Source organism: Pezoporus occidentalis, unplaced genomic scaffold, assembly GCF_034315485.1.
Source record: "Pezoporus occidentalis ecotype Australia unplaced genomic scaffold, CSIRO_AGI_Poc_V1 ctg43, whole genome shotgun sequence".
Classification (NCBI taxonomy): domain Eukaryota; kingdom Metazoa; phylum Chordata; class Aves; order Psittaciformes; family Psittacidae; genus Pezoporus; species Pezoporus occidentalis.
In genome coordinates, this window is record NW_026915758.1 from 1,159,175 (window position 1) to 1,179,885 (window position 20,711).

At 37.7% G+C, this 20,711-nt stretch overlaps 2 protein-coding genes across 7 annotated transcripts in view; both read left to right on the top strand.

The window, feature by feature from the left end:
* The window catches only part of MBOAT2 (membrane bound O-acyltransferase domain containing 2), a 172,031-nt gene extending 160,497 nt beyond the window's left edge, over positions 1-11,534 (top strand). For all 3 annotated transcript variants that reach the window (XM_062634545.1, XM_062634544.1, XM_062634546.1), the window contains 5 exons: positions 2,261-2,364; positions 2,692-2,756; positions 6,790-6,922; positions 8,725-8,876; positions 9,439-11,534. In XM_062634545.1, coding sequence (XP_062490529.1) covers positions 2,261-2,364; positions 2,692-2,756; positions 6,790-6,922; positions 8,725-8,876; positions 9,439-9,661 — 677 coding nt within the window. In that variant the 3' untranslated portion in view covers positions 9,662-11,534. The remainder of the gene's footprint in view (positions 1-2,260; positions 2,365-2,691; positions 2,757-6,789; positions 6,923-8,724; positions 8,877-9,438) is intronic.
* An 8,767-nt stretch (positions 11,535-20,301) lies between these two features.
* The window catches only part of KIDINS220 (kinase D interacting substrate 220), an 80,343-nt gene continuing 79,933 nt past the window's right edge, over positions 20,302-20,711 (top strand). For all 4 annotated transcript variants that reach the window (XM_062634532.1, XM_062634533.1, XM_062634534.1 and 1 more), the window contains exon 1: positions 20,302-20,460. The gene's annotated coding sequence lies outside the window, so the exon portion shown is untranslated. The remainder of the gene's footprint in view (positions 20,461-20,711) is intronic.

Below are 20,711 nucleotides of genomic sequence, written 5' to 3' on the forward strand. Positions count from 1 at the left end.
TTGAGGCTTTAGGAGGACGTGAGTACCTATAAATACTATGAAGTATTGTCAAAGTATATTGAATGGTGTCTCTTTGTGAGAAACAAAACTTGCCATAAATCTAAGCACAGTGTTGTGACAGTGTTGCAAATGGGATCATGGTCTCCTGAAGAAATCCAAGTGAAACATAAGGGTGGTTGGTTTTGGTGGGTTTTGGTTTGGTTTTTTTTGTTGTTTTTTTTTTTTGAAGATTAATAATTTTATAATGAGCAATGATTTTTTTGTTTGATTTTTAAAAAGGTTGTCAATCTGTTCTGAGGTACAGGCCCTGGTTTGGTTCATTTCGGTTTGGGTTTTTATACCTTCATTTTGGCTTATCTGAAAGGTTATTCTAAGCCTTTTTCTGTGGTTATCAGTAATTTGCTTGATGTTACTCAGGCATGAAGGAAAACAGAATATATTGAAATTCAGATGTATTACAGTGTTGTTAATAGTAGATGGCATTTCTGGTAGTATTTTCTGAATTTGATGGTTGATATTTCAGTTTTAGTCATTGTTCATTAAAAGATCTAATGACCGACAGGATAACACCCATAGTCACTGATCTAAGACTGAATAGATGATACAGTTTAAAGAATGTTTTGATTTTCAGATCATGTTACTTGAAAAATAAAACCTCAACACATACAACAGCAAAATGCTGTATTTTTGTAAACTGACATCTTGAAAGTGGCTCACAAACCAGATTTCATCAGCTTCCTCCTCCTCTCCAGTTTTACATATTTGTTTCATAACTCTTTTGAGAGAGAATCTGTGGGAAACAATACAATAAAGCAAGCTTTAGTGTAGCAGAGCAGCATGACTCATTTACAGCTGCTGGTTTCATTCCTGGTCGATGAATGAAGTGCTTTCAGCTTGTCTGGATATAGTAGTTCTGGGGCTTGTTGTGGAATGAAATAATTTTGCATATTGGGCTCTTATGCACCAGTAGCATCATCTGTAAAGTGTAGGAGTCATCTGAAAAATGAATAATCGTTGGGTTTTTTCCCCCTATAACACTTCAGATGAATTTCTCCTTATGCACTTACTAGCAGTGTAGAGCTAGCACTCCTTTTGTAAAATATTTAAAAAAATAAATTATATCAACTCTGTACTGTTAGTTTGCTAAATAGCGCTTTTTTTTTTCCTTCTTCCTTCCACTTCACCTCATCTAAACTTCTAATGGTATGAGTAGAATGTGAGGGGCCATAACAGTTCTGCTGGATGTTATGCTTTGGAGTTGCACATTACTGTTCTTTACACTGAAGAAAAAAATCTGTTAATGAAACTAATTACTTAAAATGAATACTTACTAAAATGCTGGTTAATGAAATGAGTACTTACTCTAGTTGTAGTCTTGGCTCTAGCTAGCAAGAGATTGTGAAGTTCATGTGTTCAGCTGTTTCTAATTGAGCATAAAACCCATTGTTTAGTATTTGAGTCAACATCAGTGATATCAGATGCATAGCAGCAAGTTTTGTTGCTTTCAAAGGTGGGTTTTAAAATTGTTTTTGATGAGGAAATAACAATATTATAAATTACCCTCTAATATATCAAATGTCACAAAGACCTCCTCCAGACTAGTAGGTAACTGGAGAAACGGAACTTCAGGAAAGGAACTGTCTGACTGTTTGAGTCAATTGTTTCTTTCACTTTCTGAATACACTGGATTAATACCTTGGGAAAGTTGTTGAGAAGAAAGGAAAATGGAAAATAACCCCCCAAATTTCTTACAAGTCACTATTGTATAAAGTAAGTTCTTTTAATATGGTAATACAAACTGAGTGATTTCTCTTTCCTTGCTGGTTGTAATTTAAAAGGTGCGACAATCGAATTGCAGTGCTTTTCATAATTTCTGAGCTAACAGAATGTGGCTGTGTAGTGATGACCAAGGACACACATCTGAGTGTTGATCTGCTGTCTCAAATCATTACAACAGACAGTGTTTCATCGTCTTGATGCATGTCATTTTTTCTGTGTAGCTGATCAAGTAAGTCTAAGTAAGTGGTATGAGAGAGAAGGGACATCTGCGCTATGAAGTGCATAGGGCTACCTTCCATTCTTAATTTTTTTAATTGAAAGCCCGTGTGTTCCTTGGATTATTTTCTGATACTGTGGTCTCAGTTTTTAAAAAAAATAGCCTTTAAAATGTGATACATATTTTGAAGAAACTACATGTAGGATGCATGATTTGTAACACAGGCAGTTTATAATTAATCTGTTTCTTTTTGTTTCATTGCAGCAGATGCAATTAATAATGCAGCAGGGTTTGGTTTTAGAGGCTATGATAAAAATGGAGTGACACGCTGGGATCTAATATCAAATCTGAGAATCCAGCAAATAGAGGTTTGTTTCTGGCTCTTTCACATGAAATATATGCCCGTGTAGGTAGTTCCTTGTAATTTCAGTAACTTTTCCTACGCGTTTTGTTCCTCAGGATAAGTGAGTATGTTCTAAATCAGAAATGACGTGTTCACACCCTTAGGAAAGGATCAAAAATAGTCTGTTTTGAATGTATGCTGCTTGTCAGTTGACTTCCAAAATACTTTGTGGTTTTGAGTAGTTGAGTGAGTAATTTATTCAACTCATCGGAGTCGGGATTTTTTTTATAATTTATACATCAGAATTTTTGTAACTTTACAATCACAGAAATAATTTGTTTTTATTTTACAGTTTTCCACAAGTTTCAAGATGTTTCTTGATAACTGGAATATCCAAACAGCTCTTTGGCTTAAAAGGTATTTGTTAAAAGAAAGCTTTTCTTCACTGCAGTTTCTTAGATAAATATTTCTTTGAAGATAATATAACATTTAAAGCTAAACTTTACAAAACATCAGTTGTTTAGCAACTGCATGGGACATTCTTCCTGTAAAACTTGAATTAAAGCTTCTGAATTTAGGGCTTCTCTTTTAGAGTAAGTTTCTATCAGGTTGTGATAGAAACTGTTTTTCTTCACTGGCCAAAGGGAATCTGAAACAACTAATCTGTGGAGACACCTCTTGTTTTGCTGTCTCTTAGCATTGAAAGCAGTGCATGTCGCTGCCAGCAGCAGGCGAAATGTACATTTTTAGCCTCTGGAAGCGGCAATATTTTAGCCACACAGTGATATAGGAACTTCCATACATTCTGTGAGACAACCTTCCATAGTGAGTGCATAGCAAATATTAAACCCTACAATGTGCTGTCAACAAAAACTGCAAATTAATATCCCTCAGAGGCACTTTTTTCCTTGTCTGGGAAACAGATATAGTGAGTACCAGTGAACTACATCATTCTGCTTTTTACTACTACTTTGTGGTAAATAAAAAGCAAAAAAGTGTTCTTGAGTAGCACACAGGTGTGGTTTCCCTTCTCCAAGTCTCTGTTCAGTTGATCTTTTATCAATAGGCACAATTTTAACTAAGACCCCTGTCTTGAGATCACTCGGAAGACTTTATGTTTTCTCTAGGATGACTGGCAACAGAAAGAAATCTGGTGGAAGAAACATTCTAGTGTATCCCGTGTTCTGTTTTCTTCCGTAGTTTCTTTCCTAAATATTTTTCTGACCCAAGTGAAAACAGAAGCTGAATTTTATGTGATTATTCTATTTGACTCAATAGGCAATAGAATCTGTTGCTGGGACAGCCAGCAAGGAAGAGCTGCATGCTTTCAGGTATTGAAATGAATCATTTAATAAATCAAGTAAGCTATTAGGTATTTTAAAATGCATTTTATTTTAGCTAGAGAACAGAAGTTTATCAGTGTTAAAACTTAATAGGAAAAGGTTGTGTTTCAAAAAACTTTTGAATCTCCTAAATGAAATGATTCTAAATGAAACTTTAGTGCTGAAGGAGTTCATTCTTTTTGTCTAAAGAAAATGCCTAATTCCATTTGTCTTTGGTCATATTTGCAAAACCTTTGTGGTTTCTGTTGCTCTCTTCTGGCATCTGTCCAAACTTCCTGTCTTCTTACAGTGGATGTAATACTTCTGCTACAACTTCTGAGGTCTTTCCATGGCTTGTTACTGGCAGAGTTGAATGATCTAAGTGGATTCATTACCTATATTGTCTTCAGATAACACTCTAATACATTACAGTATTACATCTTTTTTTGCAGCAGCAGCGTACTGTTGAGCTAATACTTAATGTTTCATGCTGTTGATTCATATTTGGCTACATTCTTTAGGAATGGGTACTTGTTTATATCTTCTAGTTTTCTTGTTAGATGGTCTATACTTTGGACTTTATCAAGATAATTTTGGATTCTAGTGCTCTGTCTGCTAAGAAAACAATATCAAGTCTTGTCCAAACTACCTTCTGCCCCAAAAAAGGAAGGGAAGATGAACTGGAAACATATACTAATCAGTCTACCCAAGCTAGTAATAACAGAATAGAACCAGACCAAAGGCAGTACCTTCCTGAACAGTTGATGCTCTTTCCACTTCTGGAGCAAATTATGGATATGTTCACCTGAGTCACCTGTATTTGAATAGATTTTCTCAGCCTGTTGTGATGACCATTGTTTCCTTGGTTTGCTTTTAGGCATGTCAAGTGAAGCATTTCAGTGCTACTTGTTACTGACTAATTCATGGAGATGTTTAGGCTTACTTTTTAGTCTTTGAAATTGAAGCCTAGATTATATCTTATCTGAATTTAGCTAGTTAAACTCCTGAATTCTTTGTAGGGGACAATTTGTAAAGTAGTTAAATAAAAAAAGGTTGAAGCCATTTATCAATGTTTTTAATGAGACAATTAACCACCAGTCAGTGAAATATACATGCAGAGTTAATACCAGTAATACAGCACATGACAATGTATGTGTTCAGTGTTCTGGTTCAATAAACATTTCTTAACACTCCTCTGTAACTAATCCCAAGGAGTTTAAAAAGTGCACTTGTACACACACAAGTATATGCAAACTGCGCCTCCAATTCCAAGGACATATGAGATGCAAAACCATCCCTCCTTCTGGAATTGTGGGCCCCTGCTTGTGTGCACTGCCTGTGCAAGGTGCAAGTTCTCCAGCTCTATGTGAACGTTGGATTCATGTGCCTATTAGACAAGCATACCACAAATTCACATGTACGCAGCTGATAGGGATGAGACATTGCTCTCTGTGTACTGCAAACTGCAGTGATGGGCCCCTGGCTGGATCTAGTCCACTTGGTATCTACCAGGGAGGATGCTCTGCATTGACCAAGACAGAGGTCATGATGTTGGTGGGGCAACTTCTATCAGTGTCAGACCAAGTTTTCATGACTAGTATTTTGCTCCCCGGTGTCTCCCTGACTTGTTACAAATTTTCCTAATGCTTTTTTACTTTCTAGGCTGAGGGATTCTTTGTGTCAAAAGTCTCTTTCAAATTCCCTCGTTACTGTTTAGTCTGGCTCATGTTACTTTCATGTCTGAGTTGGTCTGTTTTGGGCAAATGTCCTCAGATAGCTTTGTCTGTTACACATGTATGCACCTGCACCTTGCTTAACCCCATGTTCTCGTCTTAATGGCCATTGTTCGTGAAGCCCCTTGACAGGGAGAGGAGGGTTGAGCTGGTACCCTGCACTGAAGACCTTATAGAATAAAACTTATCAGAGTACTTGACTGGAATATACTAAATCACCAAAGTACACTTTTGATATTGCCCTATTCAGATCATGGCTTTTTATCTTCTCCTCTTTAACATTAACTGTATCCTTTGGGTTGGCAATCTCTTGTGTATGTGGAAGTCGTAGTGAAGTAATTACATTAGCAGTGAATGTTCCGTCCCTATGTATCATCTTCTATTAGCTTGTCGTCTTTGAATAATAGCCATACATTCTTTTCCTCTGTTACTTGCTGTGTGCTTATAAAAACCTTTTACATACTTGTGTCTATGGCCATTTCAGTTAAAACTCATTTTTGTGCGTTAGCTTTAGATTTGTGTTCATGCATGCTTGTGCTGTTTATTTTTGCTTCATGTTAGTGTGTATCTGTTTCCATATTTCCTATTGCTTTTTGGTTTTCAGATCATTAAAGAAATTAAAGAAATCTTGATGAAGCCATCCATATCAGGACCTTACCATGTTTCCTATCATTCTTCCACATCATGATGGTTTGTCATTGTGTCATTTAATGTCTTCTAGGAGCTACCTGTGTTGGATTCATTTTTCTGCTTTTCCTTCTAGGATTCCGTACTGTAGGACCTTGCCTAATAACAGAGTCTCAAATTTTAAATAGCAGAGTTCAGCATTCTCCTTATTTGATATTCTCACATCCTTAGAGTCACTAATTACAGTTTCATCGTCGTGCTCACCTAATTGCCATACACAGATACATTACCCACTGTAGCCTCTCTGTTACACAAAATTAAGGTAGTTGTTATTTTCCCCTTCTCCTATAAAATTCTTTCATTTTATGAAAATATACCTCTGACTCATCACAGAAATTTGTGGAGTGCTCTCTGCCTTACAGCGCAGCTTTTCCAACATGTTCTTGGATGGCCCAAGATCCCTTATGAACACTGTCACCTGTTTTTGGATGCTTATGTATCACTTCATTATAAATAAGTACTGTATGTGATGGCACTGGGAATAGGTTAGCACTGAGGGGTTAAATTGGGAGCTACGAATAGCTTTAAGTATTTTCTGTAAGTTGTAATATAGTGGCAACATTGGTATATAAAGGTAAACTGCAGTCGTATTGTAAATGTTGTGTTGGAGAAGAAATTACCAAAAGTACAAATGTATAATTGATAACTGGGACGACTGTTGGTGGTTTGTCTTATGTTATTTGTCTTGAATTGTCTTTGACTTCCCAGAGTGTGCTACGAGCGCGCTGCCTTCAGCCCAACGATCCAGACCTTCATCCTTTCTGCCATTTGGCACGGGGTTTACCCAGGATATTACTTAACATTCTTAACAGGAGTACTAATGACGCTAGCAGCACGAGCTGTAAGTACCAACCAAGTATCTACTTAAATAATACTAAGTTTTGTAAAAGGAAATTGATCATGTTCTGTAGTCCAATAACACACTTTACAGTTGATATACACTCTGTTTGGTAGTGGAGTTTGCTTTTGTTTGATATGAGAGCAGTGAAGATGACTAATTATGGGAAGGGGTTGATCAGTGGAAACAAGCAAGACTGTATACAGCCTATAAGTCTTTGTATCATATCTTTTGTGGAAGCTCTTCCTCTGGATTAACTGACCATGTGTTGTTATGCCATGCTGAAAAGAATCACGTTATCAAAGATCATTTTGAAAAAAAATCTGATTATGGAGAAAAAAAATCACTGATAAGTAATTTAAAATTTGGAAGCCAATGCTGTACGTCAACAAAGTCCATTCCCTCCCTAATTGCATCCAGTACCTTGTAAAGATGATAACTAAAGAATGCTTCCCCTCAACCAGCAGATAAAAATCTCTCATGCAGTTACTATTCAAAACTGGCCAGCCAGCAGTGCAGTCATATTAATGAGCTTTTGAAGCCCTTATTCAGAACTGTATGGAACCAGCAAAACTGCTAAGAAATCTCTCACAGTTCTGCCTGAGAAAGCTGCTAAGAGCAGTGGCAGGTTTATCAGTTTCTCATTGGGAAAGAGGAACAAACAAATCACATCAGCTCAGAGCAGCATAACAGACCATTTTTCTGTTAAAAGAACTAGGAGAATAAGAAATGAAGCAGGCTGTTCTTCGTTGCTGTAATAGCTAGGGGAAAGTGGTACTTCACATTTCAATGTGTCATTGCATGTGACAATAGGAGAAAACTGCGGGGAGATGGCAGGATGAAGGGAATGTGGCTAGAATTACTTCTACAGGTGAATTTGGGTAAGAAGGACAAGAAGGATAAAAAAGGTTTTTAATGTAAAGAATGAAATCAGCAGGAGCTAGCCTTGGATATGTTCTTCTGAACAAGGAGTTTTAAAGAAACTGAAGATTGGAGACGCTGAACTGTATACTTAGGTGTGCAACTCATCAGAATGCAAGTGACTGGAAGGTGAAAGCAGCACAGAAGCTCAAATAAGAGTGTCAGAAAATAGGAGTGTGAGCAAGGATGACAGTTCAGTTGAAGGAAGGAGGGATGAGTATCTACTAGTGTCTTTTTCATTACAGACTTAAATAAAACTGAACCCAAACCTGTGTGGGTTTGGGATTTTTTTAATACTTTTGGTATTCCATTGTTTGCACAGAATTTTATGAGCAAAAGACTCAGCATAGAAAACTGAGTAATTTTATAATAGTGCCCTTGATACTGGTTGTTATCAAGACTCCTGAAATGTCACTAGACCTGATATTTTGTATATTCTGATTTATACCCTACTCATCCTAAAATATGTCTTATTCGCAAGTATGTGAAAAAGGCTTATCATATACAAATTTTCAACAGAAGCACTCTGGCTTTCATTTACTCCAACACTATTTACAGAATGGCTTTATGAGATACAATGTCTGCCACATTCAGACAAGCAGTCCAAAGTAGCATTGGATTTAGGGGGCATTAACTTTAAATTCTGCTTAAATTCATAAATACTTACATTCCTGTGCTGGATGCAGCATGGTATTCTAAAAGGCAGGGAATCTGAACTGGCTCCTGTTAAAGTTGATGGGCATTTTGGGGAGTTCAGAGATGACTGACCAAGCTGTAGCATTTAAATTCATTCTATGAATTTTGTAGAAGTGCAGCAAACTCTGTACAGTAATATAGCTCTCCAAGTTATTACTAAGCTAATTTACTGTTATCTGCTTTTTCAGATAAGAAACAATATCAGACATTATTTTGTTGACTCTCCTGCTGTTAAACTATGTTATGATATTGTAACGTGGATGGCAACTCAAGTAGCAATAAGTTACACAGTTGTGCCGTTTGTACTGCTCTCTGTAAAACCTTCTATCACCTTTTACAGGTAAGCATATTCTACCTGTTTCCTTTTTCTTTGTATTTTCTATGGCATCAGATTTCGGAAGCTTTTTTAGTGATAATTATGATTGATCTGTTAGCTGAGCAAACTGTATTTCTGTTCTAGTGGTCAAACATAGTTTGTGTACTAAGAAAGCAGAAAGCACTCTCGTTTTCCTGTTATAATGGACTTCCGTTTCCTGGGGCTGGGTGGGAGTGGGGAGGGGAAACAACAGGCAAGAAGAAAACCAGAGAGTACCCCTGGGATTATTGTGTGCACTGGAATAGTTTTAGAGCAATACGAGATAATGACTTCCCAAAAGTAACTTGTAAAAAAAAAAAAAGTTGAAAGCAGACTTGTATTCACTTCAAATCTCTGCTACAGCACCAAGTACTACGAGGGAAGACTTAATTTCTGATTTCCCCTTTATTACATTTTTTAAAGGAAATATTAATGTCTTCCTGTTTTACATGCAAATAATGCAAGTAGGTTTTGACAGTGTATTCCTTAAACATCCTGTGAGAGCAGTTCAGGTTTTACTGAATTGTTATTTTTGTTTGTGTTTTAGCTCCTGCTATTTCTGTCTTCATATTGCCAGCATCCTGGTGTTGTTGGTATTTCCACTGAAAAGAACTCAAAAAGGAAGTAAAAGGCATGAAAGCGTCCAGCCCATATGGTCCAAAAAACTAGAAGAAGAAAATCTTTTGCAAAAGAACAGTTATTCCACAACAAATAATAGTTTCAGTCAAAAGCAAGAAATAACCTGCAGATATCAAGCATTGAAACAGTGATTGAGGAAATACTATGATGAATATATTTTATATGTTTTCAGAAACCCATTTTTAGCACCTTTTAAAGGGGTTTGTATTTGTTTGCAAAGATGTTTAGTAAGAAAAGAATGCATTACCTACCTAGGAAAATCACATACAATAGCAAGACTGGAAACAAAACAAATTAACCCCTCCCATGCCATGTCCCTGTGGGTCACGCCTTATATGAAGATATTACCATTATTTCAATGGGCACTCAGGACTTGCAACGTATGTCCATAGGGTCATATGTGTGCCCTTTGCTGAATGTACGTTGTATCCCAAGGCACTGATGGGGTGGAATAAAATTGTGTCAATCTAGGATTAACAAATGGAAATGGATTTTTTCCAAATGAATGACTTGCCTTAAACCCTCTATTTACTGAAATATTGTTTCTAAGTGGGTATTTTCAAGTTTGGTTTTATGTAAAAAGCATATTTCAAATATATAATACTATATGCTATAAAGAAGATAAAAATAGGAAATGCAAAGTCATTAGAAGGCTTTTGATCTTCAAAAGGGAATTGCAATAAGCATCTCAGTATTTGGAGGGTTTTCTTAAAGTATCTCAAACTATTACAGTACATTACAGAACTGTAAACTTTACTGATGCCAAATTATAGTTAGGTTTCTTTGATAAAGAGTATAATTACACATAGCCCTTCTGAATCGATTAACGAAATATAAAACACCTAAAGGTTGACCTTTTCTAGGGCTTGATGGCCCTAATTTAGGTTTCTTTTACTTTGAAGCACCTAAACCCAATAAAACACTGCCAGATGGGCTTTGCTGCTAGAGAAGGCAGATGTAGGACACAGAACCCAACGTGCAAGCACCAGGATTTCAATGGAAGTGTGTTTTTACTCTTAAATACCAGAAATACTTGTTCTAGCATAGAACTGTTTTACAAAACATGATTTTAAATACTTATTTTCAGTCTTCAGGCATACAACAGTTATTTGATGCTTTCTGTATAATGCAGTGAAATTACCTTGAGCCCTAGTGCAAACATGGTCAAACATGAAATTGCTATAATAACCAGTTTCTGTATGCTTGATAATTGATTGCCCTTTATCCAAAGAAGTATATGAATTTGAGGAAAAGCTTTTTCTTCAAATTAGAATTTTAGATGCAAAGTTCACATCTCATTTGTCAGTGATGTTATAAAAGAAAGAAATCCTTTAGAACAGCTGATGTACTGAATTATGACAGTGTGTCAAGGGAATAATTCAGTGGTTATATCTATTCCAGACCATTTATTGTGACGGTGGTCCCTGCTAGAGTACTACTGTTAAAGGGCTACATTTTAATTCCTTGTATTCTGTATTTTCATATAATTTTTTTAAGTAAACACAAACTGTTTATCTACATGGGTTTTTTCTTTTAGCTTTAAAACTGACACAAAATACTACCAGATAATTCAGCTTGTTGATTAATAACCTACAAATGAACAAGGAGAAAAATTTTGTCATATTTTGAACCTTAAAGCTTTCATCAAGTATCTGGCACTAGTGGGGTCAATATTCTTAGTACCAGAAGTCCAATGATGGTCCTCAAATTTGGGGATATTACCATGCAAAAGAGTCGCAGTACTTCTGGCTTACTCTCTCAAGAACCAGATCCGAAGTCAGGTCTGAGTTCTTTGTTGTGCTAGTTCTTTGTCTGGCCTTTGGCCTAAAACTCCAGGAGGATAACATACTTTTTCCGTAAGTATAGGTTAGCGCTAATTAACCTACACAATTAGAAAGGGGGAGCTAAATATGAGAGTGGATGAGTCTGTTCAGATGAGTAGGGATGTTTGTTGTTTCAGTGACAGCCGTGTTATCTCTAAAATGAAATAATCTGACTCCTAAATCCTTGCTTTCCATACCCAAGTAGACTTTCCCTTACACGGGGTTGTGGTTTTCACATGCCTCTTTGACATGGGGTTATGGGTTGGGTTTTTTTCCTGTTGCTTATCAGTAAGGGCACACTAAGTTATGTTTGATTCTCTTTCCTGATTCTGTATCTAATTAAGGATATTTTCCCCCTTTCTGTTCCTGAAGGCACATTTACATAAAATGAGAAATCTGAATTGCACATTTCTGAGGGGGTGAATAAAATTGAGTTGATTCTTTCAGTATTTGTTGCTGTTGATCTTAAATGCATTTTCTGGTGCAGCCTACGTATCAAACAAGCACTTTCAAATGCCAGTACATCATCTAACGTTCCATTAATTTCCCATTAATGTTCTGGTACTCTTGTTTTGGCATGTGTGCCCATGTGTGTGGTGGAGGCTTACTAATTCTTCATTCTGAAATACAAATGTAGTTGTAAGCGCTCCCAGAAGATAGGCAGGTTTATGATAGCGAAGGCTTGTACTTCAGTGTGAGTGCATTCACAGGAACAGTTTTATTCAGAACTTTTGTATGTGGGGAATTTAAACCAACTAAGAAAATAAGTACATTATTTAGTCGGGCAAAAGTGGTAAGATATATGGGTTTCAAAATTGGATGTGACTTTTTTCTTCATTATTTGAACCCCTTAAATAAGTGCAACACAAGAAAATTATGACAGTGAATTAGTTCTGCACAGAATTTATTTTCAAGTGTAGTGTCCTAGACTTTACCTTTTAAATGGCATTGCTGAATATAAAAGTACTTTGAACCAAAACCTACTCTTCGTGCAAGTCTCTTGGGGACTATGGAAAGAGGTTTTTTTGTTCTAATGGCAGCACTCTGATTTCAGTCAAACTGGGATTTTGTTGTTGCTCTCCCTCTGCTTTCCTAGTTTTCTGCCTTGCTGTCACACTGGATCTTTTTATCCATTCAAAGTCAAAAGCAGCCAGCCCCAATGCTTTAGATAATTTTTACGTTTTACACACATAATTTTATAATACTGAATTTGAAAGGATGGTGGTGATTTATTATTACTCTTGCTGAGAAAAACAGGAAAAAGTAAATTTCCTAGAAAAGTTTTGGGCATGAAGGAAACCTGGTTTTAAGTGTTCTTTCGCTTATTAACTAATATATATCCAAAAAGCAAAAGTGTTTTCTGTATTGCAGGTCAGCACACTATGAGAAGTAAATACAACATATCATTCATAATTTTATGGTGCTTTGCAGATACTTGCCTATTGTGAACAATTCATTGAGACACTTAATGAGTTAATGTTAGTAAATGTAGTCACCCTGATAGTAACTATTTGCTTGCTTAACCTTTTTCAACCTTTATGATTCTGTATTAATGAAAGAGTTATATATTTAAATAATACTGTCAGTGGTGCCTACTACTGTTGTTATTGGGAAGGCTTTGTTAGCTTTACAGTTACAGGTATGCCCTTATTCGGGAAACTTATTCTTACATGGCCATTCCTTAAGTTGACATGTAGACAAGGTTTCAGTAATAGGTGACATTTTAAAATATATTACCATGTAAAAATATTGGTATGCATTTCAATATGCTCTTGATAAGAATTCATATTAGTGAGAAGACTTTACAAAGAGATATTTGTACATTCCCTGCTCTACACTGACTTGTGGTATGAGTTTTACCAGTATAGTATATTATTTATTAGAAGAATTTTACACTGAAATAACTTGTTTTTTCCCCTGTGGTAATAAGTCATACGAATATAACTGCTACACTTGTATGACAGGATGCACGGTAGGTAGTTGTGCCTCTTTTGATGGCATTGATTTGTTTAGTGTTAAAATGTCCTCTGATGCAAGAGGACACTCTTATGAGCTCTTCACATCTTGTCAAATTCATATCAAAAGTAATTTTAACAGAATCTGAATTTTTCTCTTGGAACCTTTGCAAACAAATTGTTGACAATTTGTTTAAATACATGATCAAATGTGTCCTCACATTCACCTGCAAATGTGTCACAGTTGCTTACATGTAAACTTTCACATGTTCAACTTTTTAAGGTGGCCTCAAATGAGAAATTTAAAAGCACAAGTTATTAATTTTGGCTTTCATTTTCCCCTGTCCTTAAGTCTTTCACTTTGTAAATCTCATTGAATTCTGAAATCAGGGTTGAGTTTTTTCATTATCAGTGACGATTTGGAAATACTGCCATTTGTGTGGAAAAAGTGATCAGTGTTAGAAAAACAGGTGGAAATAAATTTAAGGATTTTGATGTGAAGCAGACTGTGAAGTATAAAACATATATAATGGTTCTGTGCTGATTCATCACAGTGTTTCACTACATGACTGGCCTTTATGTGTGTATTTAACTCCAGTAATACTTTGAACAGCACTTGGAAGTATTTTTAAATTTCCTGGTAAAAAAATCAATTGGATATGTGTATTTAAAGTTGAACAAGTATTTAAATGCTATGCTGAGTAAGTATCAAAGCAGATGCTCATGTGAATTGAGCCTACTTTCATTAGATTACCAAGTGAATTGAGCTGGCTTTCATTAGATTACCAGATCTAATATATATATATATATATATATATAATATCTAAGCTAGTTTGCACTGTTAGTCTTGATCATATTCATAGTCATGGTGGAAAAGCTGGCTGTGAAGAAGCCTCTGCTAGTGGCTGGGAGGATTTGCCACAGCATTTCTTGGGGGAGAGCTGACCGTATCTGTTGAGCTTGACAGGATCTGCTTGCTTGTCACCCAGGCTGCAACGCTATTCTAAACCTCCTTAGATTTTTTGATGTGTTTGCTGTTTCAATCAAGACATTTGGCAAACACCATGAAATCCAGGCATCCACAGTCACCCTGCCACGTTACAACTGCAAATACTTCAACAGTTGATTGTTATGGTCAAAACAAAATAAAAAATCTTAACTTGTTTTGAGATCAGCTTTGTCTATATTTTTTGCAAAATCTAATTATCAGCTGTATCAATTTTCATGCCATTAAGTATTTAAAAGATATTTTTGCTCATTTTGGGTATCCAAATGTGCAAAAGCAAATTTTGGCACTTCATCATCATCATCTGTGCATTAGCTGTGTGTCCAGTGACTTAGGCCTGGTTTTGGTTTTAGACATTTTTAGAATTTTTTAAATCCATGTATATGTCCATATAAACATTGGGTAAACTTTATGAGTTAACAGACTGAAGTTGCATATAGTGTGCATAAATACACTTAAAGTAGTAGGCCATGTCAGTATCTACATGAGGCTAGTGTTGAGCCCTCTGGTTCTATAAGTCATCTGCTGAAGGCTATTGGGCTCTGCTCTCAGAGTACTAACCTTCCTGCTTCCTAAAGTGAAGTTAGAATCTGTTGGTTACACTCTAAGTGGAAAGTAAAGGGCTTCTTTTACTCTGTTGCAAAACCAACCCTTACAGGATATTCTGCTGCAGGCTGTGAATACAAAGCTCGACTTCAGATATATGACTGAAAAACAAGTTAGAGCCACTTTCGGAGGAAACTTTATATTCAGAGTGACTCGGTTCAGCACCCAGAAGAGACATCTGTACAATCCTCCTTCCTTTTGTTCTCTAAGGGAGAAATGCCCCAAGCTGTATTTTAATTTAGGTTTCACTACACTGTCATATGAACAGATAGCTGTGATCCATGCTCTAGTCGGATTAGGCTTCCAAACTGTGACAATGTAATCTGAAACAAAGAGAAACAGGGTGCCCAAAGACCAGTAATCAGCATAGTGCAACACTACATATTAAAGGTGCAACAATCTTTTGTCACAATAAGTTAAGGAGTATTTGCCTATGCATATTTTGCCTTTCTATGTGTTTGAGCTCTCTTTACATTTTTTTCTTTGTACCTTCTTTTGTCCAGTGGTGTTGACTATTCCTATGAAGACTCTTCTGACATGTCTTACTGTGACAAAGGTGTCAAAATGATACAATAGTAATTAGGTAGTGATTCTTAAGTCCCAGACCTCAGATGTGTTCTAGATCAGTTAGAGAACATTCAAAATGTGTTGAAAGAAAAATCATGTAAGATGGGTAAATATAGCATTATTCAAAGACGTTGTACTAAGTTATTCAATTCAAGAATTTAAAATATGGAAATTGTTTCTTTCCTGCCTTGGTTACAGATTGAAGGGAAAAGTTTTACCTCAATGCAGAAGTAGTTATGCCTCCAACCACCCATACGTTAAGGTGAGATAACACCCCTCAAAGTGGATAGCTACAGTACTCCCAAATTTGCCTTTCCTGGTTCAGATTATAACGCATTGTCAGTGAATTTCATTTTTATTATTCCAAAATATATATTTTTTAAAAAGTGTTATTTTTCAACAGATCCATAAACTAAGTGTTGGTGTATGGTAAAATTAAAATACCACTGTTAGTTACACTGTGATTGTGATATTTTAATAATTACTTATTTCTAATTTGTCTCAGCAGTGCTGCAGAAGCAGCATGCTATTATGTTTTAAAGGTGTTTTTAACTTGCCTATGTTTTTTTTCTAATTTGTGTCTTTAAATCTGATTAAACTGTAGTTTAAAAAAAAAGCAACTTGTTTTTCTGATTTCTTTGGTGTCTGTCTTTAATGAATGCTAAAGAACAGAAGTATTTTTTAATGTGGTTTCCCCTTTTAGGTTATTAAACATTATGATGCATGCATTTACATGCACGTTATTTGGAGTGTTCTATTTTAAAATTGCTTTTTTAATTTGTTTTTTAGAGCTTATATATAAATATATATATCTAATTATTTTCCAGTAGAGCTGGTAAATAGAATTTCACAGCTGTTCTCTTGTTACTTGGGAAAGTTACTTATTCAACTTTAAACCCTCCATCTCCAAGCATATTACCTCACGTGCACTACTTCTGAATATGACAACTTGGGTGTTTTTAGCTTGAGAGATGGAAACTGCATAACTAACAAGTCAAAATCAGCCTTTTGAATAAGCTGGTGCCTTAATTGGTGGTTCCAAAGAAACAAGACTAAATGCATGCCATGCACGTGCATTTTCTTGCTTTTGGAAACTTTACTAGGACTCCACCGTGATGGTTTCTGTTGGCTGGTGACAGTATGTTGAGGCAGATGGAGACTGCTTCACCTACAGGTTCTTTACAATGTGTGTTTAAATTGTTACAGAAAAGAAGGGATATTATATGTCACTACTAAACAAGGGCTGTTTCCATCACTTCCTGTCTCATACTGAATAATTTTTTCTGTTCTTTTGATCTGGTATTAATTCAGCTTCAGTACACACCTTGTAAAGCCAATGTAAGTTTGTGAAGGCATCCTTATGAAGATCTGTTTCTGCAAGCACAGAGGAATGGATGAAAAGCATCTTTAAGAACTAACCATTTCTTTCTGCATTTAATGAAAAAATAATTTGAACAGATTAAGGTAAAACACAGCTTTCTGCTACTCCTTCAGGATTATAAAATGTTGGTGAATGTGATTATTCTTATGATGGAAATTTTTATCTCTGCTCTTCAGGTATTAAACAGAAAGAGTCCTGATTAAGAATATCCCAGAGCCAGCAGATATTTTCTTGTGCCTATAATTAACTAAATTCCATCCGAGTAACTTCCTGATAACATGCAGGATGTTTCTGTTATGGAATACAAAAGTAGTTCTAGGGGAATAGGTCTTTAGCCTTCTTACTAAGTTAGAGTTGGAGATCTGTGCCCTCAGAAAGCTCTGCCAGTACATCTTAGAGATATTCCTGGGATGGTCATGTAGAGTAGCAAAAAAGTAAATATTTTACTAAATACTTTCCAAAGTAAATAAGCTATGACAGCAGAAGGACTCTCCACATTTTCATTCTGGTTATTCTGCTGTCATAAAAACAACATTTAAATACAAATCAAACATGAGATAAAAACCCAAAACAACACACTCCTGTATTACACATGCTTAAAGCAGTATTTTCCTAGGGATTTCCTGATGGGATACCTAAATGACTTGACTGGTGAATAATAACTCTTTTAATGAGGGAGAATTCCATGCCAGCTTCCCTTTTGTTTGAAATTGGTTGTCTATGTGTCAAATTTTCCTGGTTTGCCCTCCATTGCCTGCTTTACCATTTCGGTTTTCACACAGTAACATGGCTGCCCATGTACTCTACCCCATAACAGCCTCTTCCCATATTAATGCTTTCGTCTGATGGCAAAAATAGGAATGTTACATGGCCATGATTTTGATCAATTTAAGCTGAGAAAATTGGAGGAAGGAAAGAAAATGCTTTAATTATTACAGTAATTATAATCAGAATAATAAAATTATTAATAATTCAAGCACAGCAATATTTTTTAATTTCTATCGGGTAATGTTGAAATCTGAAATAGCAGGGCAATTATGTGCCTGAGACGAGCTTCGTTACTGTGGCAGCGAAACTTTTTAGCTGTTTAAAAACTAAAACATTAAAAATTATGCACCGATTATGAGGGAGAATAAATGAAAAGGTTAAGAATTACTTGAAAAAATGTTCTTAATGGGGGTTTTGTGGGAGTTTTGTTTGTTTTTTGTTTAGGGCATTTGGGTTGGGTTTGGTTTTGTTTTGGGGTGGTTTTTTTTGAATCTTGCTCAATTTTATCCAGGAGTTTTGGCCTCCAGAGGTCCCTTCCAACCTCAACCATTCCGGGATTCCGTGAAATCCTGCAGGAGGTGGAAAAGCTGAGAAGAGGAAAAAAAAAAAAAATGGCTTGGAAGAAAATGTTTTATTTTGCCAGCTTATATACTCTACTGCAGCATTTTACAAACAATAACAGTTATTACCTTTTTAAAAAGCATTATAAAAATAATGTAGTTCTGTATAGACTCACAGCTAAATGTGATAAATTGTATTATATGACAGAAGTTTTTGCGGACAACTGATAAGTGATTATTTATATGCCTTATCATAAAACAGAAAAAGTATTTGATGAGAAGTGGACTGCTTTGTGTGAAATCCTAACTCTTAGATTCGTTTTGACCTTTCAGTGGGACCGTGTTTCATTCTCTGTGTGAAATAATCACTAGTGGGAAAGTGTTGTTCCTAATGTGGGTGCAGGGTAAGAGTAGAAGAGCAAAAGGGTGTCATGAGTTGGAATGTTCCATAGCAAAAGGGGAACAAAGTGAAGACCTGTACAGAAGACTGTACCTCCTCTGCCTCGTATTCCTGGTGTGTGCGCTTATCCTTGGTACAGTGGAGGGAAGGAGCAACTGTCTCTCTGCCTTGATAAGTTTGTAGCTGTAGGATTAGAACACAGCTAACACCTGGTGGGTGGCAATGCTGTGGTACTGGCATATGGATTTGGGCATTGAGGAGCTCCTGAAGTGAGAGGTTAACATACATTTTAGTATGAACTCTGGGGAAAAAAAAAGTAATATTTTGAAAATAATAAGAGGCTAGCATAAGCAGTCTTATCAGACTGTAGTTTCTGATGTACATGAGGTTACACAGATGCTTGAAATGTTGGGACCTCTCAGCACAGTGAGCACTTCAGTGCAGCAACTGCAAGGATTCATTCATCTTCTGTTTGTTCAGGTTGCACTTCTGTTGTGTAAATAGGAATGTGCTTTTTTGTCCTTGATTTCTCCCAGATTTTTGGCTTAATTGGTGTTTTGGTGCCAGATCAAAGTGGATCTAGATTTTGATTTTCATAGCTTGCTCTTTTGCCTTGTGTTAACAACTTCTGTGCATGTAAGGAAGTCGTTTATCTGAGTGCAAGAATTTCTTAAGGCAATAGGAGAAATCATGGTTTAGAAAGTCAGCAAAGGGACTTACAGCACACTTTCTGTTTGTGAGTATTTGGGCTATGCAGGAAACACTGTCAGATGCTTCTTTAAGAAGCTAACAGTTATGGCTTTTTAGAGAGATGGAAGATTGCGGTATTGTAAACATTTTAAATCAATGCTTTGACCCTTGGAACTGATAACTTTAGAAATAAGCAGGCGTATGGGGTTTGTGCTCCCTTCCCTTAATGGTTTGCTGCCATCCCAGGTTTAGGCTAGGTTCTGCAATCTCTACGGGAGATATTATTGTTGTAGCCGTTAGAGGACATCTCTCTTCCAATTGTCTATATGAGTTAAAGATGGATCCGTTATCATGGATTTGGACGTGACCTTTTGCAGTCACTGGGTGAATTTTGACATCACAGAAAGTATGCAGTGAAGAATCGCAGAACACGCTGGAGATGGCATCAGAAGGCTGCCGCCACACCCGCCCCTGGGCTGTGAGGTGAATTGCAAAATGCCCGCGAAGCTGTTCAGGCATTTGGGCCATGGGGGCGGTCGGGGAGAAGCTGGTGCATCTCAAGGTTTGTGGGGTGCTGAGGTGCCGTATTTCCCACCCCCTCCATGTTTACCAAGGGCAGTCCTCACCTTCAGTTTGCAACCAACGTTTTCTTTAGCGTTTCCCCAGCTTTTCTTTCAGAGAGCAGCCCAGGGGTGACCGCTAAGGCACCGTGCTTCAGGTACGCTCCCGGCGGTGCAGGCTGTCTTCAGCCAGCGCCTCCTCCCGCCCTCACCGCTGTCGGGCGGTGGGACGCGGCAGAGCGCGGTGACTCACAGCCGCAGGGCTCCCGGGCAGGGTTTTCTTGGGTGCCGTTATTAGCCGGTTACACACGGTCATTAGCGCTGCAGCCCTGCGGCCTCGGACCGCTGAACGCGAGGCTCCCGCAGCCTGAGGGCTGATCCCCGGCCGCGGCGCTGACAGGACTCTGGCAGCTGCCACCACCTCCCGCCCTCCTTCAGGGTGGTGCCGCCCCCCAGCACACGTGACCCGGCGAAGTGGGGAGGAGGGCAGAGGGAGGTAAAATGGCTGCCGCCGCCTGGGGGAAGTGAGGAGTTGTGGGCGCCGCTGCCTCCTGCTCAGTCTCCGGCTGATCGCGGGGAGCCGCCCGCAGGGGCCGAGTCCCTTCGACTGTGGGGTGAGTAGCGAGAGGAAGACGGGGAGCGCGGACAGCGCGGGCCGGGGGCGGAAGGACAGGGGAAGGGCACAGGGGAGGGGGCGCTCCCCGCTGCCAAACAAAGGCCGCCGCGGGCTCCTCCTCACGGCCGCACCCGGCGCCCCCTCTCACAGCGGGGGGCTCCCTGAGGAGGGGGGTTAACGGTAGCGGGGCGCTGGCGGGCCTGGCCCCCTCCTGCCCCGGGAGCAGCGGCTGTGCCCGGGCCGCTCCGG